Source organism: Clarias gariepinus, chromosome 15 (genome assembly GCF_024256425.1).
Source record: "Clarias gariepinus isolate MV-2021 ecotype Netherlands chromosome 15, CGAR_prim_01v2, whole genome shotgun sequence".
NCBI classification, from domain to species: Eukaryota; Metazoa; Chordata; class Actinopteri; order Siluriformes; family Clariidae; genus Clarias; species Clarias gariepinus.
The window spans coordinates 24938421-24966104 of record NC_071114.1 but is presented as its reverse complement, the minus strand read 5'-3'; the positions used below and the strand labels follow the sequence as shown (position 1 = coordinate 24966104).

Here is a 27684-nt window from a genome sequence, read left to right as displayed (position 1 = left end):
AAATATTGGTTATTTGCACCAGTGTATATACTGTACACTACTATTTGCACTTCTGGTAGATGCTAAACTGCATTTCGTTGCTGTGTACCTGTACTATGCAATGACAATAATCAATCTATCCATCCATCTTTATAAGTACAATGGTTACCATTGACTCCGTAGTCCCTAGTTGGACTACAGAGCTTCCTAGATGTATGGGTGGATCTATCTATCTATGGAAACATGAATGAACAATATGAAAAATATATAATTATTAATTATCACCAATCAGAAGGCTGAATTCAATGAAGCAGGTTATAACATAAAAACCAAATGACAGTAACAAATTGCATTAATTGAATCCACTCCCCCACACACACTTACACATCACACCTCATTAGGGTCGTGACGTTGACGATCATCACCGACGTCATCACATCAAAATAGTCCGTGTTTAGGAAGTGACGCAGAGATGGAGCTGAAATCTCGCGCACACTGACTGAGAGACGGCCATTTTTAAGCGCTCATTGATTTGCTGTTTGTGCTTTTGCAGGAAAACAAAAAGCAAAACGAAAAAGTTGCCCCGAGATTACTCCGACAGCTAGTTTGGGAGTGAAGCGGGCGGTCTGGCGGCGGCGTCCGGCTGGATTGTTTTCGCTTGACCGATGTTCGTCCAGACGCAGGCACAGAGTCGCTGTTGACATCAGAGCCCTGGGGTTGATGTGCGTTTAACAGTCGGCCGAATGGAAATGGTGCCCAGCGAGGAAAACCTGCTCGTACCCAAGGAGGTGAGGGATTCAACTTAAAAGAGTACTCTGGACTTGTCTAACCTCGGATCAGTGTGATTTGTATTTCGGTGACACTTCTGCCTGCATGTTAGCAAAACGGCGTAAGAAACGCAAATGACGCGTTGTTACGCATCTGCGCTAGCTCAGCCTATACGCGTCTCTGCCTGTGTGTGTGTTAGCATAGCAACTGCCCTATTACTATTATTATTATTATCATTAGCATTAGCGCCTTATCTAACCTGGTATTATCACCAAGCAACGCGTTAAAATTGTAAAGATTTAGCAATGTCACAGAAACATATCTAATACCTCACTGACCTGCGCTGTTGCTCAGTGCGTCACGTTATACTATATGTTTACATTAGTTAGCATGCCGCACTTAGCTAACTAGCTAACAGTTTCTTTTTAGGTTTATTTCCTAGCTACATATCTTGACACTCATCACCAACATTCTTAATGACATATTTTACTCTCCCACGTGAAAACATATCACTTTACTAAGCTGTTAAGAAACTAGTTTACAGGAAAACGCCGAGTTTATTGCTAACATTCTAACCAGAAACGAGCTAGCTAGTTCGCTTCCATTCTTCTCCATGTACTGTACGTTTGCGTTTATGTAGCACAATAAAATATCAATAGTTACTAACAGTGTAGTTAAATCTTCATCGCTTAAAGTTCTAGAGCCAAATATAAAGCTGTTTATTTTGTGCTTGAACCTGACACCTCGATGATGTTGAAGTTAAGCGAGTTGTTTATCGGATGTTCCTGGAAACTCAGTGAAAAGTGAGCCTTGAGAGAATATAGATTTCTTAAAAGGACTGTCTTGCAGTGGGTTTCATGTCTGATAATCCGATCACACTGAAACACTAATCCGACTTCTTTTCACATTTTATTCCTGTGACCGTATTTGCCATTGTTGTCAAATTTCCCATTTTTTATGAGGTTTCTGCACTAATAATCCAGGACGCAACTTTCTAAAAGCAAACCACCATCTCATCTTTTTTCCAATCATTTCAAGCCTCGGATTCATGTTCCTGCCCAGCATGAGTGGAACCCGGTTTGGTTTTTGCTGTTCAAGCAAATCTGACTCATGGCTGTACAGAGTAGTTACTGAAGCCTCAGTAACCACTGAGCTCAAATCATTCTGGAAAAGCTTCTTCTGTTTTTGTGCACAATTCTGTTTAAACACCGTTTAGTCTTGTGGGTGAAAATTCCAGGGGAAAAGCAATCTCTACTTTTCACATTTGGGATCGACTCTGGGATTGTTTCTGAACCCCTAAAGTGTGGCTCATTTTTATCATTGGGAACACAATCGTTTCATGCTTCGGGAGCCGTTCTCAAGTCCATGGACTTTTGCACAGTACGGTCTACCCTGGGACAATTCGAATCAGATATGAAAGCCAGTCATGCACGAGAACAGAAGTAGACCTCAGTAAAGACGCAACATTATCAGTCCCATGGATCTTCTCTGAAATCTGTATGCGTTAATCTCGTGCTTAGACCTACACAGCCATAGCTTGATGCACTAGGAAGACACGCGCCAGTGTTGCTCTTGACACTCCCCCCCCCCCCCCCCCAAAATATCAATATCAGGCATAGCGCAATAGTTAACTTCCTTGTTCTCTTCTTCTCTTGTGTTTAATGGCCCTTACAAGTAAGTGCATACTGCCACCTGATGTTTGAAAATTCTAAGTGTACGTACCCAAGTACATAAAACAAAAAACCACACACAATGTAAATACTTGCCAGTGGGGGCATAAGGAGCAGGCAGCAATCGTTCTTGGGCACTGTACAAATCAATTGTGCCTAATGTGAAAATGCACTTAAACCAGAATTATCTGGCAGAAACAGCCCTGGCTTTGGTTTTGGTGGGAGGCATTAATGAAATGTTCTTAAAGGAGGAATTGCTGATTCTAACCCAATGCACACTGCTTGTCCAGTTTAGAAAGTGCTTTTCCTACTTCTGTGTTCTATGTATATCCTTAAGAAAATCTGGTGTTCATATACAGCCCTCGCTCTGTAAATGGGAACCAAACAAAGTAGAGCAGACCGTGCCACACAACAGTACACTGCCTACTGTTGCCCGTGGTGAGGATCGCCTATGACACGCCTTTGACATAACTATCTGCGCGAACACATAATGACAAAGAATTTCTGTTTTATAAATATATATAGATTTGTCAGCATGCTTAGTTATTGATGTTGCTGATTTGGTAACGTGCGTCTTTTTGAATTTATTAAATATCAGCAGACTTTCTCCAGTATGGCTGATTTTCCCCTTTAATGAGGTAACTTGATATGAATAAATAGCATTAGGATGTTCCCCAGATAGTACAGTGAAATCTTTGACATTCCTTTTAACAGACAGGTTATATCTTACCTGGTGGTATTTCCCATGGCTGTTCCTGCAAAAGGTAAAAATATCAATACCAATTAACCTTTCAAGCCACATGCAGTCTGGAAGAAAATGATCATGGACCTTGGAGGTGAAAAGTAAAATCCTGAGATGCCCTGCAGTTTTAAATGTCTTTCCCACTTGTGAAACCAATCTAAATCCGGCTTGGGTACTTTTACATTGTATGGTTTTTCCTGGCAAAGACAAAATCGCACGTCGTAGAACATATTCTCTGTAATGCTTCTACTCAACATGATTGTAAAGAGTGCCAATTTAGAGCCTTGAGAGACAGAAAGTTGTCAAATACACAGCAGAAGGACAGTATGGCAAACTATATATATATATATATATATATATATATATATATATATATATTTAAAAAATCAGGGTATTTATGAAATCATTGTTTATGATTAAGAATTACATTATGAATTGGGTTTTGCAATAATATCGTTTTGGGTGATTCCCATCTCTAATGTTTGTTGTTCAAGGGGTGCTTGCACAATAAAATCGTAATCAGTTTCAAACACCACCTTTGCCTTATAAGGCATTATTTAAAAAAAAAAAAGCAATTTTTTTTTTTTTTTTTTAGGTATACCTTTCTTATGTTTCTTATACCAATTGATGACCTCATAAGAATTTTTCTTCATTCACATTTAATTGCGAGGATCCTCATCCAAGAATTCTTATCAGCAAAAAAGCAACCAGAATTTTATCAGCAAAAAATCTTAAACGACTAGTCAAATTGTACAGTCTACAACCAGCTTGGTGTTCATTTCCTGGAACTGCATGATTTCTTTTTTTCCTCATGCATTTGATTAGAGTAAAACCACTCAGCCAGCACCTTAAATCTGCAGGTGTAAGGTTTCTGTAAACCATGTTTGATAAGTCGCCAGGTTAAATAAGATTTTTTTTTTTTTTTTTTTAAGTTTAAGATTTCAGTCGATTTTGTCTGTAGCTTTGAGTGCTTCGCAGTCGAGCTATTCTTAAAGGCAGCAGTCAATAGAGACTTGTGTCAGGCTCCAGGCTTGCTGCGCTCTCTACTAAGAGGATAAAATCAACCCCCCCCCCTTTTCCCCCACCACTAGGTTATGGCCTTGCTCATGTGACTTCAAACAGCTGAGCGCTAAACTGCACTGAGAATTGTTTATGTTTTGCAGCAGTTAAGGAATGAAACTTAAAAAATGAGTTGCAGATGATTAACTTTAGATGCCAGTATAAAATCTTACACATCTTTGAAAGCCAGGGGTTTTATACCAGCCTCCGTCTTGAACTCACTTTAACCTTAAGCATGCTAATGCTTCACTTTTACATGTCTCCTTGTTTTTACTTCGCATCACACCCTTCCTCCTGAAGGCGTGCAGAGGAAACCTGGACCCAAACCCAACATACGTCACTAAATTTATATTTAGTGTCTGAAAGATTGGCTGAAGCGATGCGCACTTCGGGTCATGAACAGGTCACGAGCAGCCTGCATGCTCATTCTAGAAAGGCATCACCTGTTAGCAGTGTTGTAGCAGTTTTTCAAAGGGTTAGTGCTAAACTAGAGATGCGTTTCCGCAAGCGGCATTGCTGAACACGAGCAGAGGACACTGTCAAAAAAAAAAAAAAAAAGATGGACAAAAAGACAACAAGGGAACCGCAGCCGTTTTTACACACCTGTGCTGGAGCGGTGTTGTGTCTAAAGTACTAGGAGCAGAAACATCAACAAAAGCTGGTGGAACAAAGATAGATAAAACTAAAGAAGTACAATAGCAAATTGTGCAATGATTTCAGGTCAAACTAATTCAGCATTATAGTTTAATTTTCTTATAACTTGACAAAGGAAAGGAGGTGTAAGTGTAGTAAGAAGTTGTATTGTACTGGCTCACACGTGCAGCGTAGGCCTGGGTGTGGTTCGGCCTGCGTTGTGCACACACAGCGGTTTTGCTGGAGAGATCCTTTTGATTTTTCTGATTACGTTCAAAGTGAATTGGGAACTGACTAATGAGGATCCGAGAGGCCCCGCGGCTGCGTCTGCTTGCTTTCGGCTGCGTGCCAGCCAAGAACGTTTCTCCAGTGCCGCTTTTGAAGTGCCACCGCTCGTTTGTTCAGACTACGACGACCTCGGTCTGACCTTATCCGTATCGTATCTACACGACATTTCCAGTCTTGTGTTGTTGGATGGAAGCCATTGTGCTGTGTGATTCATATTGTGCAGGATGGATCATCATAGGGAACCTTATGACTTAGAGATATCGCTGGTGTTTTTAAACGCGTCTTAATCTGATAATTATAGAGCTTCATGTGTTTTGACGTCTGCACGGCTTTTAGCTGCTGGTCATGTGCTTTCCTCTGAAGCATAAAATTGAAAGGAAAAATGTCCAATATCTTTCCTTTTGTTTCATTGTAATGTATTTTTACTTTCTTTATTCCCAGCAGTTCTATTCCAGATGTTTTTGTTTCTTTTTATTTCCTGTCCTTGTGCTAGCAGGGTATGTTTTGGAGTTGCAGGCAGAGTATTTTGGACGAGATGAAGAAGAGGTTCTCACAGGTAGCTCTAGCATGAGCAGTTTCGCGTGACTTAACAGCATGATGTTGGAATTTTTAATATTTATTATTCTCACTTATAAGTAAAAAAAAAATGGGTATGTTGAGGCCTAATGTTATACATAAATCATCTTTTTTTTTCTTTCTTTATTTTTTTTATTACTTTTTAAAACAGATTTTATACCACATAACCAGGTGACTCGGTTTTTATAGGTTTTATTTTAATATTTTCTGTTAACTACTCTTCACTGCTGCATGAGGCTCACTGTAGAGATAAGATAAAGGAAATGGATTGGTCACTTTGTTAAGCCAAAGGAGGTGAGGCGAGTCTCAAATGCTGCTGGATATTGTGGAAAATACAGACCCTCCGCTATGGTCCGTCCCCGATTTCCTGTTTCAAAACGCTTCAGCATACAGGATCAAATCACGGCTTGCAATGCACTTAAATTTTCCAATACGCTGCAAAAAAAAAAAAGCAGCTGAGTTAGAAGTGTCAAATTACTGGCCTGTGTCAAACAAGTAAAACATGAGAAATACTGGAATTGTATTGAGACCTGCCCAACATGTTACTAAAACCTGAATGGATTAAAATCACGTAATTACCTGATGAATTTGATATTAAAATGTAAGAGTAGAAGTCAGTGCATTGTTTAATAGTGAAAATAAGTGCTGAGAACAAACAGGATTGGGAACTAAACGGCAAGAAAACCACTGGTTCAGTTTGCTAGGGAGCATAAAGATTTTGAAGTAGTGAAATAAGTCATGTGGTTTGATGAGTTCAGATTGAATCTATTCCAAAGTGGTGTGTGCGTCAGGGTGAAAAGGGAAGTAGATGAAGAGATGCACCCATCATGCATTGCTTCCAGCAGCTTGTACAGCAGCAGTGTTATGATATGAGGCTTGCCTCAGTTGGTCAGGTCTAGGCTGAGTAACGTTATGTGGCAAAAAATGAAGTCAGCTGACGACCTGTACTGAAGGTTATCCCATCTTTGCATTTTCTCTTACCTGATGGAACAGACATATTTCCTGACTGAAACTGAGGAGAGGAATGACTTTAACATGTTAATCAACTTCCACACTGCACCCAAAGCTAAAGGCGATCGAATGCATTATTTGTGTGACATTTTTGTGTGATTATTATTATTATTTTATTTTTTTTACACCCTCTGCAAACAGTATTAAATGGAGCCCTTTAGCATGTGCCTGCATGATGTGTGGCTTTGTTCAATGTTGTTTATTTTCTATAACTGCTTATGTTTGTATGTTCATATCCCTTTGTTTCTGATAACCACACATCCCCAAGTGATTGCTTTAATTAATTTTTATTTAATTCTTTTTTTTACCCAAAAATCATACCATTTATTTATTCATAGTCACATTTAACATTCCCTCACCGGCTTTTTTTCTTTCTTTTGAGATTAATAAGACCGTAGCTATATGATGCCATGAGAAACTTTCCTATTATAAACACCTCCAGTGACACTGGAGACTCCTCCAACAAATTCAAGTGAAGTAAACAAATTCAAGTTTGGACGCACCTTCTAATTCCCTGGTATTTTCAGATTTTTACTTCTTTATACATAGTAAAACAATGCTAAAGGCATCCAAAAAATGCAATAATCTCCTTTTAATCATCCTTTGATATTGAGATGCGTCTGCTACTCATGCTCTGTAAAGCCTTCATAAGGGCTCTAATCTGAGGTGATTTCTGAGGCTGGTAACTTTTAACTTCTCTACAGCAGAGGTAAGTTTTAGTCTTGTTTTCCTGGGATGGTCTTAATGAGAGCCAGTTCCATCGTGGTGCTTGATGAGTTTTCAAATGCACTTGATAATACTGTTCCTCCAAGAACTATTCCAGAACAGCTGACCTTCATGTCTTAAAAATAACAACTGACTGCTGCTGTTATTACTTGATTTCCTAAAACCATGTGGTGTTTCATAGGAAAAAGATACTTTATTGTTCTGGGATGTAGAAAATAAATCACAAAACAAAAAAACATTCAAAGAACATCCGTCGGCCTCCTCCACATTTCTATAGAGCCGATGTTCCAAACAAATCGCTTTCTAAAAGAAGCCGATGCCTGTGTGTGCATGCACAAATGGTTAAAAGTTATTTCTGCCCCGATGTGTTTTTCACATCCCTTTATAAACATTGCACCCCCAGCCCCCTCCCTCTCAGACATGGTTTCACGTGCGTCATTCTTGGAAGGCCCAGCACTTCGCTTGTAGTAACATGAGCGAATTGGCTGAGGAAAGCAGTCTAGGGAGGCATTGTGTGGCGATGGGGCTTGGGGATTGCAAACAGAGTTTGTAATATCTGCATGATATCTGTATTATCTGCAAGTGGAGCTCGCATTTGACATTCAAGCAATATTTTATTTTATAATTGATTATAGAAGTGGTGGTGGCGGCGGCATGTTGTTCACTGAGGGAGCTCATTGTTTTGTGCACGGTTCTGCTATGTGTCTTGGAGATTAGCATAACCAGGGCTGCTGTAGGTCACGTCTGTTTGACTGCCAGTTGTTTAATCAGCATTGTTTCACTTTTACCTGCATGGCATTCTAACACGTAAAAGCTAAAATCCAGGCAAATCACATGCTGTCTGTTTACCAAAATGTCTGGTATTTTCATCTGTTTCATGGCAGCATGCTCAGTGTCTAACAGAATAATCCTATTCAGGTATCTTCTGTGGAAAATAACCGGTTAAACCGGACATGGGCGGTGGCCCGGCTTTAACTTGAGCCAAGGCCACGTTTTGTTTACTTCGCTTAACCTTGTGTTGACACGCGTAGTTCTAATTATAACAGATCGATATAGAAAAAGGTGATGTCTTTACGTGGTATGGTTCGCCTGTTGCAGATCGAGAACGCTGCCGAGGAACCCCGAGTGCTGTGTATAGTCCAGGACACCACCAACGCCAAGACCGTCAACGAGAGACTAACACTCAACCTCCCAGCTTCCACCACCCTCTCAAAGCTCTACGAAGACGTCGCTCACAAAGCCGGCTACGTCAACAGCACCTTCGAGCTGGCATGGGCCAATGTGGCGGATTTGGTAAACATCTCATCTGTTGTTCTTTCTTTGTCACCTGTAACCTAGTACACCTCGAACGATGAATTAGTGATTAGTTGATAAGTGGGTATTTTATCTAATATTCAGCACAGCGCTACCAGGGACTTAAAGCGCATTACGTCTGTCTGCAGCATCCCGGGTAGTCGGTGCACAGTCTCATTTAAATTCCTTAAGGTTCAAGTAATACATTTTTGTATAATTGTGTTTTGGCCGGTGATGGACAGCCTGAGTATTCTTCAGCTGCTTTGGAATGCTAATCCTGCAGCTGACCCAGAGCACAGGTGCCAGTTTTGGCATCGGATCCTGAGTAGGTCATCGGATTAAAACCCTGGATTTGTGCCTAAAGCACCTTTAAATAGATGTGTAATGCAGCATCCAAAGGTTATCTGAGAGTGCAGCATCATCGTACAGCTGTCCTCATGTTTGACAGAAAATGATCAGTATTTCTAGGCACTTTCTTTCTCTTGAATGCACAAAGACTTATGGTGCAGGGTCTGGCAAAGACGCAATTAGCTGATCCGTACACAAAGAGGTTTGTGAACTCAGAGGGGTTATAAGCGTATGGAATATGAAATATTTGCAGGTAAATTTATTAACCTGCGAAAACAGTGACGCCTTAAGACAATTTTTTTTAAATTCATTACGCGCATAATCCATTTATTACACGCCAGTACCCTAATTCCAAAAGTGCAGGTAAAAGTCTGTCTGATGTCTGATTTCGAGTGACTTCTATAAACCAGGAGTTTTCTTCTGATCAGATTATGGGTCATTCTTGCTTCATATCCTTCCTTTTGGTGTTGCATACATTTTAGATTAAGCTTCTTACTTTTTTTTTTGTTTTTTTTCTGTCCGTCTCTCCACAGGCTCCTCTGGACCAGGCCAGTGAGACGTCTCTGGTGGAGTCTGGGTTTGAGCCCGGGAAGAGGAACTTCCTGCAGCTCACAGACAAGGATGGGGAACAGCCTCAGATAGCTTCTGTGAGTAGCCGACTCGGTAGAAGGGCCAAGCTAGAAATACACAGTCATCAGTGTATAATTAGCATGCTTCACCGGAGCCTGGGTCAATAAGCAGGTTATCTCCTCCAACAGCTGCTTCCTAATCAGGAAAAGACAACAGTTCAGACCTCTGAGTGTCAAAAAGACAAAAGCCATTTCTTTGATCAGCAAGCACCAAGCATGATATAATGTTAAACGCCTAATGGGAAGGGACTTGTGTCATGGTGCGTGTTTTGTACTCAGACATTAAGCTGTGAAAGGTTTCACAGCTGCTGTACAATAGCTGACCCTAGATTTTGACCCTGGCTTTCTTCACCAGCCCTGTCCCAGATGACACTTTAACACAAGGGCGGACAAAGAAAATTCATTAGTTTGCCCACAGAGCAAGTGAAAACTCCAGTCTGCCGTCTCACAGTGTGGTTGCCGGGAAATCTTATTAACCAGACTCGCAAGAGGTTGCTGATATAATTAAAACTCCAAGTTGTGACATGCGGACTAACATTTGTAAGTTCTCGAGGTCCTAGGTAGAGTAAGATTCTATGGTGGTGTGCACAATTATAATTTTAAAGTAAATGTTTTCTGTAGGAGATTATCTCATACTCGCATGTCTGACATGACATACCAGTATGACTTTCCAACATTGGTTCATCTCAACTGGGTTGACGTCTGGACTTTGACAGGTCATTCCTACATGCGCTCAATGGGTCGCCACAGTAGACCATCTGATACAACTTTTTGTGCCAGTCGTCCTTCCTGACGCGACCCTCCCATTCTGTGACCAGCGCTAAGGATGCCCCGCATCTAGTGGCTTGGTTTGGCAGGAAATCAAACCCAAGAAGCTTACTACTGAGCCACCAGTCCCTCTTTGTATCAGTATTTTGGTTTTATTGCATGTCATAAATTTTTTTTTTTTTCTCAGATCATATGGTTACAAAACAAGCCCTTCACCACAACGCTGGTGTGAGGTGTTAGTTCATACAGTGTTTGGTTTTCGCCACACATGAAGCTTTGCACAATGACTTAACATCTCCACCTGCAGTTGGCCTTTTTCATAGCCAACTTTTCATGACAGCTATAGTTGTTCAGTCTTACTTTGCTTGTGCCATCAGAAAGATGACATGAAGAAGTCCTTAGGTCACATGGTGTAGGGCTTGGGTTGTAATTTTTTTTTAAATATGCGGTCTGACCATGAACTGAATTTGATTTTTGCTGTAACAGCAAATTTCAGATTGTTTGGAGATAGCTTGGTAACAGTGAAAAGAAGAAAAGAAGTAGAAATTGATTAAATAATCTTGTGCAGTTCATTAGTAACACCTACCTGCTGATTACATTCTTAATAAATTTGTAAAAGTAGGAATAGTAGTAGGAGTAAAAGTAGGAGTATTTTCTTTTTTCTTTTTCTTTTTTTAAACATCGGCTGGTTTACTTTTTTGAAATCTGTTGTCACGTATGGTTATTATTATTTATTTATTTTTGTTACAATCCTGATTAAGGCCCTGATGAATTAAGAGGTTTTTAGTATTTTTTTATCATGATGTTAAGAGTCTAATCCTATAGTGCGTCACGTTGTTTTGGTATAAGACAAGCACACGATTTGTGTTTGTGCACCGAACAGCAGACTGCATGATTAAGCAAAGTCTCATAAAGTGCCAGCTGTATCACATTAGCATTTAAACTTAGTCAAGCCTACACTGGATAAACAAGCTACTCCAGATTATGAGATGCTACAGGGGATTAAAAAAACACACAAACACTGACACTTCTTCTAAAACACTTTTTTTTTTTTCAACACAAGTCTACTATTCTAGCTCAGCCTTATTTCATTATATGCTGGTGAGAATCCAAGTGGATCTCGCAGGCATTGTCATTAAGTTATAATGCTGGATGTGTGTGTCAATTGTGTAAAAGTGGAAACTTCAGGTGTGTATTCACGCAGCGTTTATTTATTTATTACTATATGGAAAACTCCTTGTAACGTATCGCATGAATGCGAAAGCACGTTATTAATTTTGTGCATCTTGGCACTTCTGGTAATCAGTTCCCTCATGCACTGTGCTGAAATGTTTTTCCTACATTTCTTTATCAGCTATGAGAAGGAAGGCGGAGCTAGCGTAGGTAGTATGAAAAACATTTTATTGGTCATTATAACATACTGTTTAAACTATGTCACAGGCCATGTAGATAAATGCTATACAGTTTTGAAAAATCTTCCTTTATTGTTAGATTTAATTATATTAAAAAAGTCATTAAAATCTCTCACTTTGCCTGTGTACAGGATGAGTCCGGGACAGCGGACAGCAGTGGGCTGGACGACAGTTCTCAGGACCGCTTCATCGGACCCTTGTCCCGTGATGGTACCGTGGGCTGTAGCAGTGACTACAGTAGCCCCAGCTACTCCTACTCCTCCATACTCAACAAGTCTGACACAGGTATACCTCTTTCATGCAATGGTACCGGTACAGGCGTTCATAAAAATTGTAGTTCTGTTTTTGTCTAATCAGAGTCTAATTAGTCATATCTTTCCATGTAGGATATGTGGGTTTGGTCAACCAGGCCATGACTTGCTACCTGAACAGTTTACTGCAGACGCTGTTCATGACGCCAGAGTTCAGAAATGCTCTGTACAAGTAAGTGTAAAACATCTGAGTTCCTGCAAGATCATGAAGAGGAAAGCAGCTAATCAGGAGTAAAAATCCATGTCCTGTTTCACTTCCAGTTGGGAGTTTGAGGACTCTGAGAAAGATCCTGTCAATAGCATCCCCTACCAGCTGCAGAGGCTGTTTGTGCTGCTGCAGACCAGCAAGAAACGAGCCATAGAGACGACAGACGTGACGCGCAGCTTCGGCTGGGACAGCAGTGAGGGTGAGCATCCTTCACCACTATAACAACCCTGTATTATCTGTGCTCCCTGACAGAAGTTTTTGAAAAAACTTCTTTTGTCAAAACTTTGTTTTTTTTAACACTTTGGTTGTATGTTGCAAACATTGTATAAAACCTTATTTATTAATATTACCATTTGCATCATATTCCGCTATTAGCGTATAGTTTGTATCCCTGCATAATGTTTGAAGGGATTTTTTTTTTCAATATGAACATTAGGAGATGGGAATTACCAGGGACAACCCGATACGATATTATTACGATACCTAGATGCTAATTAGATTTGTAGTGTGATTCTATAAGTATCTCAATTTTATAAGTATTTTTTAAAAATAGTTTTGTTACAATTCTAAACAAACTTGGCAAATGCGGGGGTGGGTAAAAAGTTATCTGTCTGCACTCTGCCTGTAGAATTTAATTTCAATTAACCTTTAGAAATATAATAATCTCCTCGCTTTTCAATACATTGTGTCCACCTATCAACAAGCTTTGGAATTCCCTGATTTAAAGGCTGAAATGTGAGCCATGAGCAATGTGAGTCTTCATCAGAAGTGAATCTGCATCCTCATAGGGCTGCTGTGTAATATGTTTAGGGCAGAAGTGTGTGCAAGATCACGACATGGATAGCAGTCCTCTGCGTTTTATTCCAAAGTCTGCTTCGGCTCCTCAACAAGCGTCTTACTGTAACGCGAACTGTCGAATATTGAACCTTTTTTCTGATATTGTTCCAATACCGGCACTTGAGAAACCCAGAGAACTGTAAGCTTAAATGACTTTTTCTTGGTCTGTGATTGAGGATGTTTCCGCTCCATCCTTGAACATTTCTGTTTATAATCTTCCCTGAGTTGATTTCAATAGATAATGTCACCACATAAAACAAATCACTGCATGCTTCTTGTCTTTTGTGCAAGTCCCAGATGGGACATTCATTTATGCTCGCACAGCAGTTACAGATGAACTGATGTAACACGTCCACAACTGCACAGCAGTGACTGGGGAGACAGTAGCTTTGAGCAGAAGGCGTTGATGAGTTTTCATATAACCATAAGTGTAGATAGTTTTTGACTCACCGTTGTAATTCGTTCCAGTCACACAGGATGCTGCGCTGCACTGCTTGCCAGTGTGTGAATAGTTTAGAGCACCACTTGTAGGATTATAAAGCAATGAAAAAATTTCACCGCCTCAAATGCAAACATGCAAATAAATTTATTTAACACAATTTCTTTTGGAGTCGGTGTGGCCAAACTGTATATTTGTGATTTACCAGAGGCAGGTTTTATAATTTTTTTAAACACGTGAAACCTTAAAAGAGAACTAATTGCAGGCAGGAAGTACAGTTGCGAGTGAGGAACTGAAGAAACATGGAACCACGTTCGCCAATTAGACCAAGAAAAAAAAATCTGAGTCATTTGTTTGGATTTACTGTGGCATAACTGATTTGCATAGGTTAGAGAATTTCAATTCATTCAAATATCACCTGTCACATGATTGCAGCTTTCTATTACACGCATAGAAAAAGGATGCCTGTCTGTCTTTTCTGTTGCTATCTAGTTTAAAGAAAATGTTAGTGTTAATACGAGAACTATCTTGGAGTCTTTAATTTAATAGGGTTTATAGTCCAAGTGCACCTGCCTTTAATACAGAACATTGCATGCATTAGAACCAGTGCAGAGAAAGTTCTTTGTCTTGTCTGTGTATATAAAAAAAACTGATTGAAAGTGCATTCTATGTAGGTATTCTTCATTGGTCTGTGTTTGTGTGTGTGTGTGTGTGTGTGTGTGTGTGCACTTGTATATTATGCAGCCTGGCAACAGCACGATGTCCAGGAACTTTGCCGGGTCATGTTCGACGCCTTGGAACAAAAGTGGAAACAGACGGAGCAGGTACGTGCTACAGCTCCTGCAGCTTCATCTGATACGCCACTAATCCACTAGGGACTGAACAAAGGACCTAGTGTAACTTGAAAAGGCTCAGGGTTAGTCGTATTTTGTGATTTGGAACATGTTTGTATTAATGCAGACTCTTACGAGCTGTAAGACATGCCTGACATGAATACCAGGGCATTCATGATTTTCTTGTTCACTCATGTGGACTAGAATTAACATTCTAAGTGAAGAGGTGATTTAATGATCACAGGTCAGGTTTAAGTTGCACTTGTATTTGAATTTTTTTTAATTCATCAAAATTATGGTTTAGTTGTAAAACATTATGTGCCATGGTTTCTTTTGACTTTGAATCATATTAAAGATTTTGGGTGTACAGTATGTTTCCATACTCAATAATGGCGTGTTATGATTCTTCAGGCTGACCTTATAAATCAGCTGTACCAGGGCAAACTGAAGGACTACGTGCGCTGTCTGGAGTGTGGCAATGAAAGCTGGAGGATCGACACGTACCTGGACATCCCATTGGTCATCAGGCCTTTCGGAGCCAGTCAGGCCTTCGGCAGCGTGGTACGTCTCGTCTTCATATTTAACCTGTCAGGTTTTATGTACCAGCGTACCTGGGTAAAGTAAACCTTCCCTGTTTAGAGTTTCTTCCTTTTAACTGAGTTATACTGTATATACAAGTATTAGTTCAGATAAGTCAACATGCATATTTTTTGTTATATACAACACAATAATAATACAGTTTGCAGCTTAAGAAAAAGGATCTGCATAGCTTAGCTGAGTTAGCTGTGTAGCTTGTTGCTAACAACCTGAGCATGTCCAGTTTGTCTGCTCCAACAAGCTACTGCATCAAGCTACTATGAGTTTACTTCAATACTTAAACTGTATTTGGATATGATCCCTAATTACATCCATTAAAAAGCATGATCACATTTATTAACTATAAATGCCTGTTGTGCATTGTAACAGGAGGAAGCACTGCAGGCCTTCATCCAGCCTGAAACTCTGGACGGGCCCAACCAGTACTTCTGCGAGCGCTGCAAGAAGAAATGCGACGCACGCAAGGTGAGCAGGAGCTCAGCAGATTAGTGCAAACTGTCATCATTGTCTCTGCGTCTGTACTGCATTCTCACTGTGGTGTTGCCTCCTGTTTGTGTCTGAATATTTAGGGTCTGCGTTTTCTGCACTTTCCCTACCTGCTGACGCTGCAGCTGAAACGCTTTGACTTCGACTACACCACTATGCACAGAATCAAGCTCAACGACCGCATGACCTTCCCTGAGGAGCTTGACATGAGCCCTTTTATTGACCTCGAGGATGAGGTAAAAAGATCAGCCTCGTGATCGTTATATCCACAGTCCTTGTTAGATTTTACTCTGTTTGTTCCTGATCGTGACCGATAATGATCTCTTGAATTAATTGCGACTTACAGAAATCCCCTCAGACGGAGAGCTGCACTGACAGTGGGGCGGAGAACGAAGGCAGTTGCCACAGCGACCAGATGAGCAACGACTTCTCCACGGACGACGGTGTGGATGAGGGCATCTGCCTGGACAGCACCACCACCGCTGAGAGGGTACTTAAGCCAAAGGTATCTCCAGTCTTAATCCTGACATTTCTGCAAAATAGATGTTACTACAAATATTAAACATAACTATAAACACAGAAATTATGACGTCATTCATTACTACATCAAGAAGACTTGCTGTAGTAATGCTGTTATTGGGGAATAACAATAACAGAGGATATCTTCTCACTTTCACTTCTTTGCAGAGCTCATTGACCTATGAACTCTTCTCAGTAATGGTGCATTCTGGGAGCGCCGCAGGTGGACACTATTACGCCTGCATCAAGTCCTTCAGCGATAGCCAGTGGTACAGCTTCAACGACCAGCATGTCAGCAAGGTTTGCCAGCTTTCATAGTCTCATAGACATTGTAAATTATGTTTTTTTTCTTTTTTTCAGGATAATATCTTAATACTCTGTTTGTTTCTGAAAATGTTTATTGTTCTTTTCCCATAGATCACGCAGGATGACATCAGGAAGACCTACGGTGGTTCCTCAGGGAGCAGAGGCTATTACTCCAGTGCCTTTGCCAGGTAAATAAAACCTCACATTTTATGTTTTTTTTTTTGTTTTGTTTTTCCTCTCTCTCTCTTCGGCTGCTGCTTTGACAGTGTGGTTTAAAAGGGACGAGCCCACACATGCACACACAGTCCTGTCTAAAAGCAGACATAATGTCCATGGAGTTCAGCCAATGAACAACTAAATGGCATCTCCCTGAGATTAATCCAACCAACTCTTTCACATTTTAAAAACAAAGTTAAAAAGTAAGGACATTCTTGCGTACATCACTGGTCTTTCTGACTGGAAATAATCCCCGAATTATATTTTCTATTCTAACAGCTCCACTAATGCATACATGCTCATATATAGACTGAAAGATTCCTCAAGGAACGCAAGTAAGAAAAGTTCTACTTTTTAATCTAATCAAATATTTCCAGTAAATTTTCAGTTTACTTGAATCATTTGACTGGTTTCTAAACCGTCACTTTTGTGTGCAGAGTACCTCGACGTCGAAGACTTCCCAGAGCACATAAAGCGTCTCGTTCAGAGAGAGCGAGAATCCGAGGAACAGGAAAAGAGACAAAGAGAGATCGAACGCAATACCTGCAAGGTACGGTGTTTTGTTTGTTTAGAGCAACCTCATGCGCAATTTATCTTAAACCTCCATTTTTATTATATTTTTAACCCCCCCTCATTTGTATAGATCAAGCTCTTCTGCATGCATCCTGTCAAGACGATGATGATGGAGAATAAGCTGGAGGTTCACAAGGACAAAACCCTCAGAGAGGCCACGGAAATAGCATACAAGGTACACCAGAATCACGTTCTTATGTATGTAGACGCGTGTAAACATAATGCTTCCACCACCATGCTTCACTTTGTCATCATGCATTATACACATTGGGGTAACACATGTTTGCTCTTTTGTTCTCCAGCTAATGGATCTTGAGGGCCTTGTTCCTCTGGACTGCTGTCGGTTAGTGAAGTATGATGAATTTCACGAATATCTGGAGCGCTCCTACGAGGGGGAGGAGGACATGCCCATGGGGCTGCTCCTCGGCGGGGTGAAATCCTCCTACATGTTCGATTTGCTACTTGAGACTTGCCGTCCCGACCAAGTGTTCCAGCCGTATAAACCTGGAGGTACTATAAAACACTAAGCAATATATTTTTTTAATAAATAAATAAAACATTATAATTGAATAATAATTTATAGTTAGTGTAGTGTACATACTAAGATTGTGAGCTTGCTTAAGTGTAATACCTATACAAACGAACTCTTCAGAGGTGATGGTGAAGGTCCACGTGGTGGATCTGAAGAGCGAGACCATCGCTGCTCCCATCAGCGTCAGGGCGTACCTGAACCAAACCATTACAGAGTTCAAGCAACTCATTGCACAAGTATGTTTTCTCTCTCGCAGTCTACACAAGCACTCTGATTTGTTAATTTGATCATTTAATAATGATGCATAGAGGTCATAACCTGCTTGTGGAAGATAATCAAGCAGCCAGTGCGGATAAGTTTTTCATTGTGAGTTTATAAAGATCACAAATCTAACGAAAACCTTTTGTGTATTTCTTTTTATTCTTGCTAATTTGTTTGTTCAGGCCACCGGGCTGTCTGCAGAAACCATGCGAGTCGTCCTGGAGCGCTGCTATAATGACCTTCGGCTACTCTACGTGCCCAACAAGACACTGAAAGCTGAGGGTTTCTTCAGGAGTAACAAGGTTTCATTTTTAAAATGACGAAAAGACAATTACAAGTTGTTTATCTAAATTTCTTGGTCAGTCTATGCCAAAATTCTGCCTTGATCACCAGCTGTAATCTCAATTTTTTTTTTTAGGTTTTTGTGGAGAGCTCGGACTCCGATGACCATCAAGCCACGTTCACCGACTCGCTCCTGTGGAAGCTTTTGGATCGTCACGGCAACACGATCAGACTGTTTGTTTCGCTCCCGGAGAAGTCTCCAGGCTCCATGGCTCACAGAACTAGTTGCTCCAAAGCGAGCGGTGACTCTGAGGACTCATTTGAGGGTGCTAAAAGCCGGGGCCAGTGTGTTGAGGCTATCCTGGAGGAGAGCACGGAGAAGTTAAAAAACCTTTCCCTTCAACAGCAGCAGAAACAACAGCAGCAGCAGAAGCAAACCTCCAGCACCAGCGAGAGCCAGAAGAGTTCGGACCACAGCGATTTCGAGCACCTCGATTTCCCGCAGGCAGAAAACCAGCTGGCTTCGGAGGAACGATCCGATTCGGACGCAAACAACGATCGCAGCACCAGCTCTGTGGACTCTGACATCCTGAGCTCGAGCCACAGCAGCGACACGCTGTGCAATGCAGACGGCGCACCCTTGCCTCTGGCCAACGGCCTCGATTCGCACAGCATCACCAGCAGCCGGCGCTCCAAAGCCCACGAGGGCAAGAAGGAGACGTGGGACACAGCTGAGGAGGACTCAGGGACCGACAGCGAATACGACGAGAATGGCAAGAGTAAAACGCAGACGCATTACCTGTACTTCAGAGCAGAGCAGTATTCGCAGGATGATGCTGCTCTAGATGCACAGAAGGGTACTGAACAGATTTTCTGATTTTGACTAATTTTCTGTAAAATGATTATATTTTTATGCACTTGTTTATTTATATTAATGCATTTGTTTATAAAATTTTATAATTTGTATAGTAATGACCTATCTACAGGGACTTTGCATTGTTGCCCATAATGCATTGTTGCATTATGAGTGTTTCTTTTAGATAATTTTTATCTAATAATTTCTAATACAAGTTTTCTTTTTGATGTAACACAAGGGTTGAAATTGTAAAAAGAAGTTGCAAGCCAATTACCATACAGCCCTGTAATCTACTTTGTGATAATCAAATTAAAACTACTGGGTTTTTTTTTCCAGGTTTGTTAATTCATGTTGACAAAAGGATCACACTGGCAGCATTTAAGCAGAACCTTGAGCCGTATGTCGGCGTCCAAGCTACCCAGTTTAAAGTCTTCCGTGTCTACGCCAACAACCAGGAGTTTGAGAGCGTGCGACTTAACGAGACCCTTTCTTCTTTCTCGGATGACAACAAGGTTTACCTTTTTTGACAACTAACACATTACAGTATATCCGTCTTATATTTCAGGGTTTTTTTTTAAGTTTTTTGTTGTTGTTTTTTTGAATGTTTTTTATTATTAATCTGCAGATCACTATTCGATTAGGACGAGCCCTAAAGAAAGGAGAATACAGGGTAAAGGTGTACCAGCTGTTAGTCAATGAAGCAGAGGTAAGCAGTTATTAGCATTTGGATTTAAGTGCTGAACTAATTCACAGGATTACAAAGTTGCAAAACAGATTTCTGCTGATCATAAGAGTTGTTGGAAAATTGGTTGATGTGTATGTGCTCTTTTTTATCTCTAGCCTTGTAGATTCCTGTTGGATACAGTGTTCGCTAAGGGCATGACAGTGAGACAGTCTAAAGAGGAGTTAATACCCCAGCTACGAGAGCAGTGCAAACTGGACCTTTGCATAGACAGGTGAGCGGGTGGGATAGCTATGGAGTTATCAATCAATTAAGATACCCTATGTATCTAACTGGATTGTATCTTTGTGAATTTTTTATCTTTTGATTATTTTAGCTTTCAAGGTGTATTGTGCTTAAATTCATTAATGCTCAATGATGGGAATTATAGCTTTACTTTGAGGGCATCTAAATTAATTCTGTATTAATTATAGCACTTTTATGGTTTTTTTTTTTTTTTTTTTTTAAACCCAGACTAATGGTTACTCAACTGTTCAATAGCCAGTGTATTTCATTTACAAGGGAAAATGAACACAAAAGGTCTAGAGATCAGAATTCAAGTGTTCAGGGTGATGTCCAAAGAGCTGTCACTGCCAATGACAGTTTGCCCAATCAAGAACACCCTTTCTGACGTAGTTGTCAAGTCAAGAAATTATGGACGTTTGTGTGAATGTGTATGAATCAACATGGTTAGATTGTTCTTAATGAGCAAGTCGAGGGTGACGGTGGCAAGGAAAAACTCCCCAAGGTGGCAATAGGAAGAAACCTTGAGAGGAACCAGACTCAACAGGGAAACCATTCTCATTTGGGTGATAACGGGTAGCAGGGATTGATCTGCAGGGACGGGACAGAGAGGGGACGGGACAGAGAGGGGACGGGACAGAGAGGGGACGGGACAGAGAGGGGACGGGACAGAGAGGGGACGGGACAGAGAGGGGACGGGACAGAGAGGGAGATATTACAGTTGGGTATGTTCAGTCACATACTGTATTAGGTGAATGTACCTGTATATGTAGTGCAAAATGCAAGCAGGGACTCCAGCAGGACTAACTATGACAGCATAACTAAAAGAGAGAGCCAGAGGAAACACAGACATGAGGGCACCCTGAGATGTAAAGCGACCAATCACTTCACCATCAACAAACCTAAGTGATCAGTGTGAATGAGGAAGACAGCATTTAAACATACTAGTTAACCATAATACTCTAATGTCCATGAGTCACCCAGATCTGCTCCTTTACTTAAGGTTAATCTATATACAAAAATGCTTGGTTAAATAAATAGGCTTTTAGCCTAGACTTAAGCACTGAGACTGTGTATGAGACTCGAACATTAATACGAAGACTATTCCATAACTTTGGGGCTTTGTAAGAAAAAGCTCTGCTCCCTGCTGTAGTTTTTATAATACGCGGTACTGACAAGCAGCCTGCATTTTTTGATCGAAGTAGGTGTGGCGCTTCGTAAGACACTAGCAAATCACTCAGATACTGCGTTGAGAGAGTATTTGATGCTTTTATAAGTCAAATCAGAAGAGCCAGAGCAGAGTTTGGTAAAAATATCAAAAGATTGACGTTTACCAGAATGATGAGGAGAGTATGGAGAAAGAACATAACTACTCATTATCTAAAGCACACCACTTCATCTTATGGCATGGGTGTGTATGTCTGCCAGCGGGACAAATCCTGAAGCGTCTCTGCACTTTGACCCCAGTATTTCATTTCAACTTCAGTACTTTGTTAGATGACAGCCAATGTAACAATAATTGTCAGTATTCTAATATTTATAGACGTTTTTTTTTTTTTTTAAATGGGTCACTGCTAGAATGTAATGGCTGATGAATCACTGGATTAAGAAACCAGTTATGTTAAAAACAGAACGACAGTGAAATATATATATATATATATATATATATATATATATATATATATATATATATATATATATTAGGGATGCACCGAAATGAAAATTCTGGGCCGAAAACGAAAACGAAATTTTTGGATGCACTTGGCCGAAAACCGATACCGAAACCGAAAATGGCTTCATTAAAAAACATGTTTAAAATATTTTCTTTTTGTTTGTATTAAAAAAACTACAAATTAATTAAGCAATCAAACTTTTATTGATAATAAATAACAGTAATAAGGCTGTTTAACAATAACAAAACTTGCTTCCAAGTGCTTCCGAACCGCCGACATACTCCGTGTTTGATGCGTAATGACAGCGCGAACGAGACGGGAGGATGGGAGAGGCGTGGCGACAATTCCGGCTTTTATTTTCGGCGCTTTCTTACGTATCGGCCGAAACCGATGATGCTATTTCGGCCGAAAATTTTCGGCGGCCGAAATTTCGGTGCATCCCTAATATATATATATATATATATATATATATATATATATACACTCCAATAAATCTTTATATATATTGGAGTGTTTAAAAAACACACACACAAATTAAAGTAAGCGGTCAGGTAACTGTCTCACCATCCACAGTGTCAGCCCTGATGGGGTTATATATATATATATATACACTCTGGACAAAGGTATACTTTATGAAGTAAATATATTTTGGAAGCTGTTCCATTTTTATATTAAACTTTCCACTGACCTCATGGTAAGGGTAATTAATTTCCATCTCGGTGGAGTGACTCAACTGGTATGATGTGGCAAAGAAGATAAACCCAAACAGAATACAAAACTGTCTTGGTGCTTGTGTAGGTTTCGACTCAGGAAGAAGACGTGGAAAAACCCAGGCACAGTGTTTCTGGAATATCACGTTTACGAGGAGGACATCAATATCTCCAGCAACTGGGAAGTCTTCCTTGAAGTTCTCGACGGTAAACATTTCCCTCCAACAATGAACAACAATATCACATTGGCTATAGCGTGTTGCTTAACAATAAACGTATAGTGTTGCTGAAGACTTTTACAAAATTGAGAGATCACCCAATTATTTCTTTAAAACCCAGAGTTTAAAGGATCTAAGCAGTCAGTAGGTGTCACAAAACAGTCTAGTGGCAGTGTAAGAATAGCTCATGTTCTCAATGTGCTTTTTAAATGTAACTCTAAACCAATTATTTCCAGGCCTTGTTTCTTTATTTAGTTTGTTGAGTAGGCTTTTTTAAAAGTTATTTTAACCATCTGGTGTTTGAGTATGATGCCGAATTTATTTTGGACTGACTGGCACTAATAATAGTTGTTAAAGCTTTTGGAGTCAGGCTGCTGTTACCAAGTCATGCACATGGACATTTTTATAACTGTGTTTTATTATTGTGACGATTCACACTAGTTTCATTGAAATTCATGTGCAGCAAAGTGCAAAACTTTATACAGCATGAGCTTGGAACTATAGTTGAAGCAGTATCTTATCAGTTTCCATTTCTTACTTCCTACAATCTAAAGCTTTTCTGTTACTTTTACACTAACTTTTAACACTAATCTTTTAATTATATTGTGAATGACAGTTCAGCCATGCAATAGGAAATTTATATTTTTTTATATTGTTGGAATAAATATCTTTTTATGCATTAATAGGTAATAATGTAATTTATTTATTAGCATTTTATTTTATTTTTTCACCTGATCGATAAGCTCCATGAGAACAACTCTCTCGCATCAGATTGTGTTTTGGACTTTAATCCTCTGGCTCATGGTTTTTATGGTGGGGGAAGGCACACTAAGTAGTTTTGTGTTCTTGATAAGCTGTAAAGGTCCTTTTTCTTTCTCCTCCTGGGTAAAAACTTGCTGAAGCAGTAAGATTATTGCACAATGTAAGTCTAGCTTGTTCATCTCGTTCTATGCAGTTAAAAGAATTTAAAATTCAGCAGATAAGATGATTCCCAGTGTGCACAACCACTTCATGCATGCCAAAAATATTTATTCTGATTTAAAAGGGCCAGGGGTAGCTCAGTGGTTAAGGCAGTGGACTACTGTTCGGAAGATCCCAGGTTCCACCACCAAGTTGCCACTGTTGGGCCCTTGAGCAAGGCCCTTAACCCTCAACTGCTCAGATGTGTAATGAGATTAATATCTGAATAAGAGCGTCTGCCAAATGCCTAAATGTAAAAGCTTTGAGCATGAAATGCATATCTTAACTGTTTACATGGATGCTGATCAGATAAGTTATAGTCTTAGATTTTAATAGAATTGAAGAAACATTGTTCACTTTTGCAACCTTTCATTACTTACAGTAAAATATTAAGGCTTGGCATTAGCTACAGTGTCAGTTGATTTAATGTACAGTACTGTGCTTAACCCTGGAGTTCCCCCTCTTTTATTTCTTTATATTAATTTAAATGTAGTGATGTAAGTTTAAAAATCATCCTATAAAGTTCCTAAAGATACAGTTTTAAAATCGGTTGCTTATGTGACCGTAGCAGGAACCTCATTTCCCCTCTCGTCTGTTTCAACCATTCAGCATCTTCAGTATACTAATCACTGGCCTGATCATCTATCATCTTCTGCACCTCTTTCTCACTGGGTCAAGCCTTAAGTTAGAGGTTTTTTTATTCTTGAATGATTTATAGGTCACAAAAAAAAACATTCCACAGAGTCTGGTTAGATACAGGAACTGGACTAAAAATGAGAAACAAAAAAAGTCCTTTAATAGGCCTGGAGGACTATTTCTCAAGACTGCATCAGAAATACAAGGAAGTCTGGCTCTTTGGAAACAAAATATGTAGCAATGGCTGGCTGTTCAAGATTTTTGCACAGTACTGTATGTAAATACATTTATAAACTGTATAAATCTTTAGTTCATTCATATCGTATTGTGTGATCTTCTACTATGAAGGTTGTGTGTATCTTAAACGGTCTTACTTTGTGATTGTCGGGGTGCTACAGAACCGGAGCGAATGAAGTCCATGTCGCAGTTGGCAGTGCTGACACGGCGCTGGTGTCCAGCCCAGATGAAGCTGGAGCCTTTCCGGGAAGTGGTGCTGGAGAGCAGCAGTGTAGATGAACTCAAGGAAAAGGTGATGTCTAGATGGCCTGTTTTTTTTTTTTTTTTTTTTTTTTTTTTGGTATAGCATACACCCCAGTTTAAAGTTAACTCTAATACTAATGGTATGGAAAGATGTGTGATTTTGATGGTTTGTTTCCCTGCAGCTCAGTGAAATGAGTCAGATTCCACTCGGGAACTTGGAGTTCGCCAAGGTATGACAATTTGTTTATTTATAAGTCTGAGATCTCAAACTCAAATCGTCCATTTGCAATATTCAAATTGGTTATGAGTTTATAGCAATAAAGAAGACTATCATTGCCACTTTTATTGCTACTTTTATTGCCATGTAATTACTGCATGAACTCAATCGTCTTTAAATGAACTAGAATTCATCAGAACAGCGAGATACCTGAAATAGAACTGTAGTTATAAAGTTTTGTTTAGCCCATTAGTCTTTCTGGCAGTTGTCTCACAGTGCATCCCCGTACCCACCTCTAGGGACGTGGAACGTTTCCTTGTGACATATCTGTCTTGGAGATCCATCAGGATTTAGACTGGAACCCTAAGGTCTCTACGCTCAACGTTTGGCCCCTCTACATCTGCGACGATGGTGCTGTAGTGTACTACAGGTAATGATCTGACCGTGGTAATTCAGAAATACACTAAAGCCTTTTGGCTCTTTTGGAGTTTTGGTGTTGAATCCTGAGGACTGTGTTAGGTTAGGACCTTTGCAGACATTCTTATGACTCTGATTGTTCTTAAGTATTTTATTCATATTAATATTTAATAAGAATTGAAAAAAAACATACCTCATATTTTGTGCTATTGTACTTACAACGTGTATAGTTTTGCAGTACAAATGCAGCCCCTAGTGGTGTGCCTGTTTTTCTTTTTCTTTTTTTTCCCCTCTAAAGGGCTGTGTTTGTTTCCTGCAGGGACAGCGCTGAGGAGCCCATGGAGCTCTCGGAAGAAGAGCGAAATGAACTGATGAAGAAAGAGAGCAGCCGGCTGCTGAAGACAGGCCACCGGGTCAGTTATTCTCCCCGCAAGGAGAAAGCTCTGAAGATCTACCTAGACGGAGGGCCTTCTAAAGACTCGGGCCAGGACTGAGAATCGCCCCCTTACACCCTGATCATTTTGCGTTTTTTTTTTTTTGTTTGTTTGTTGTTTTTTTTTGTTTGTTTGTTTTTAATAGTTGGCCTGCCCGCTGCAGTGTAGCGCTGCCTCACCAGGGGTTCTTGATGGCGTCAATGCCCAGGTCCGATCTGACGTCCCTGGTGTCGTACAGCGGGCGCGGTCTTCTCCGAGCTCTTCAGGCATGGAAGTGTGGGGGGTTTCATGTGTACAAGCCTCAGAACTTCTGTTGTGCACTATAGATTCTCAAAAAGTTTAAAGGGAAGTGCAAATGAACGGACATCCGGTATCACTCAGACAAATCAATCTTGACAGAGATGGATGTGCTTGTGGAATAGAATGGACTATTTGTATCTCTTTCTCTGGCTGTATCAGTTCTATCTTTTTAATTGTTTGTTTGTTTCCTTTAATAGCTGTTCATTAATCATTCTCACTTTAATTGAGTAGTGATTTCGTCCACAATATTGCGTGCACATGTCCATGATCCGAGTTTTGCTTGGTTGAGATACATGACAAGCTTGTCATCTCCAACATAATCGTCCTCTTCTGTGTTGTTGTTTTTTTTTTTTTTTTTCAAGGTCCTCCATTGAGTCACGTGTATTCCAATAGTTCTCAGAATACTGAGTCGTTTGCTCTTGTTCCATTAACGAATTCAGTGCTTCGCTCGTGGATGATGAGGCTCCACCCTGGCCTTCATCTAAGAGTGCTTCCTTGCACGCGTGGGTATGACGGTGGCTAATGCTCTGTGCCACCATGCTGACTGCTGAATCTCCATCTGTTGCAGAGGGATCCCCGCCCATTCATCTCTTACAACACCACCTCTCACTTCTTTCTCTGGGGTACTCACACTGGTACATTTTTTTAAAGTCTGCCCTTAAGACTAGGGTAATACACATCAAGTAGAGCTTTATATTTGCCTATTTACCTTTTCCCCCTTACATACTCCTTGTAAATTATTTTTACCCCAGAATTGATGACTACAATGATGATGATGATGATGATAACTGGCACACTTTTAAAAAATTTTTGCTCTGTAACCCAATTTTCTTTATGCCCTGTTTTTAATTCTGCACAACATGTATGTGTGTGTTCGAGCCTGGTCTGTCTGCCTGTGTGTGCGTGCGAGTGTGTGCGCACGCGCTCTGTGTGATGCTACTTGCTGCTGTTTTTTGCGTAGCCAGAGAGCAAAAGCTCTAAAGCAGGGCTGTTGGATGCAACTCAATAGTTTATTACCAGGTTTATAAATGATATTAGAACAGGAAAACCACTGGACTGTGCTGTGGTTAGGTGAAGTTTGGCGACCCTGCTTTAGAGCTGCGCTGGAGGAGCAGTGCTCTGGCTCTCAGCATCACTGAACTAAGCAGAACCACCATGGGTCCCCTGGGCTCCTAACTCTGCCACAAGCTGTTCACTGTAGATTTGCCAATATGGAAATAATAAAAAAATAATCAGTTTCTCTCTTGATGCATCATTTCAGAAGACCGGTCGACTCGCATACCATTTTATGGTGGGGGGGGGAAGTTCCTTTAATAGCATTTTACATGTGGACCAAAAAAAAAAAACTTTCTTCCAAGTAGAAAGCTGGACACTCTTTTTAATCAAGAATAACCTTACTTTAAGAATCTGCATGTTAGATGCATAACATATAACATAACTGATTTGCTAGTTAGATTTAAATCTCAGGGATCTCTTAATTTCCATGTTGTGTGGAACATTTCCATGTTTCGTGCACT

The 27684-nt window shown here is 40.2% G+C and overlaps 1 protein-coding gene across 1 annotated transcript; it reads left to right on the top strand.

The window, feature by feature from the left end:
* Window positions 1–452: 452 nt before the first annotated feature.
* On the top strand, window positions 453–27453 carry usp47 (ubiquitin specific peptidase 47). Its single transcript, XM_053513233.1, has 28 exons — window positions 453–767; window positions 8551–8745; window positions 9627–9740; window positions 12034–12187; window positions 12289–12385; window positions 12475–12620; window positions 14442–14521; window positions 14942–15091; window positions 15497–15592; window positions 15697–15849; window positions 15960–16118; window positions 16301–16432; window positions 16550–16626; window positions 16934–16989; window positions 17092–17204; window positions 17298–17402; window positions 17530–17737; window positions 17880–17995; window positions 18203–18322; window positions 18439–19159; window positions 19495–19670; window positions 19784–19864; window positions 19999–20114; window positions 22594–22712; window positions 24718–24848; window positions 24982–25029; window positions 25316–25446; window positions 25753–27453. The coding sequence occupies exons 1-28, from the start codon at window positions 723–725 to the stop codon at window positions 25925–25927; spliced, it is 4014 nt and encodes a 1337-aa protein (XP_053369208.1). The 5' UTR covers window positions 453–722; the 3' UTR covers window positions 25928–27453.
* Window positions 27454–27684: the final 231 nt, after the last annotated feature.

Coding starts and splice junctions, on each gene's coding strand:
- usp47 (XM_053513233.1), top strand. CDS start 723: ATGGAAATGGTGCCCAGCGAGGAAAACCTGCTCGTACCCAAGGAG. Junction 20,115..22,593: donor CTGGACCTTTGCATAGACAG/GTGAGCGGGTGG, acceptor GTGCTTGTGTAG/GTTTCGACTCAGGAAGAAGA. Junction 22,713..24,717: donor CTTCCTTGAAGTTCTCGACG/GTAAACATTTCC, acceptor GGGGTGCTACAG/AACCGGAGCGAATGAAGTCC.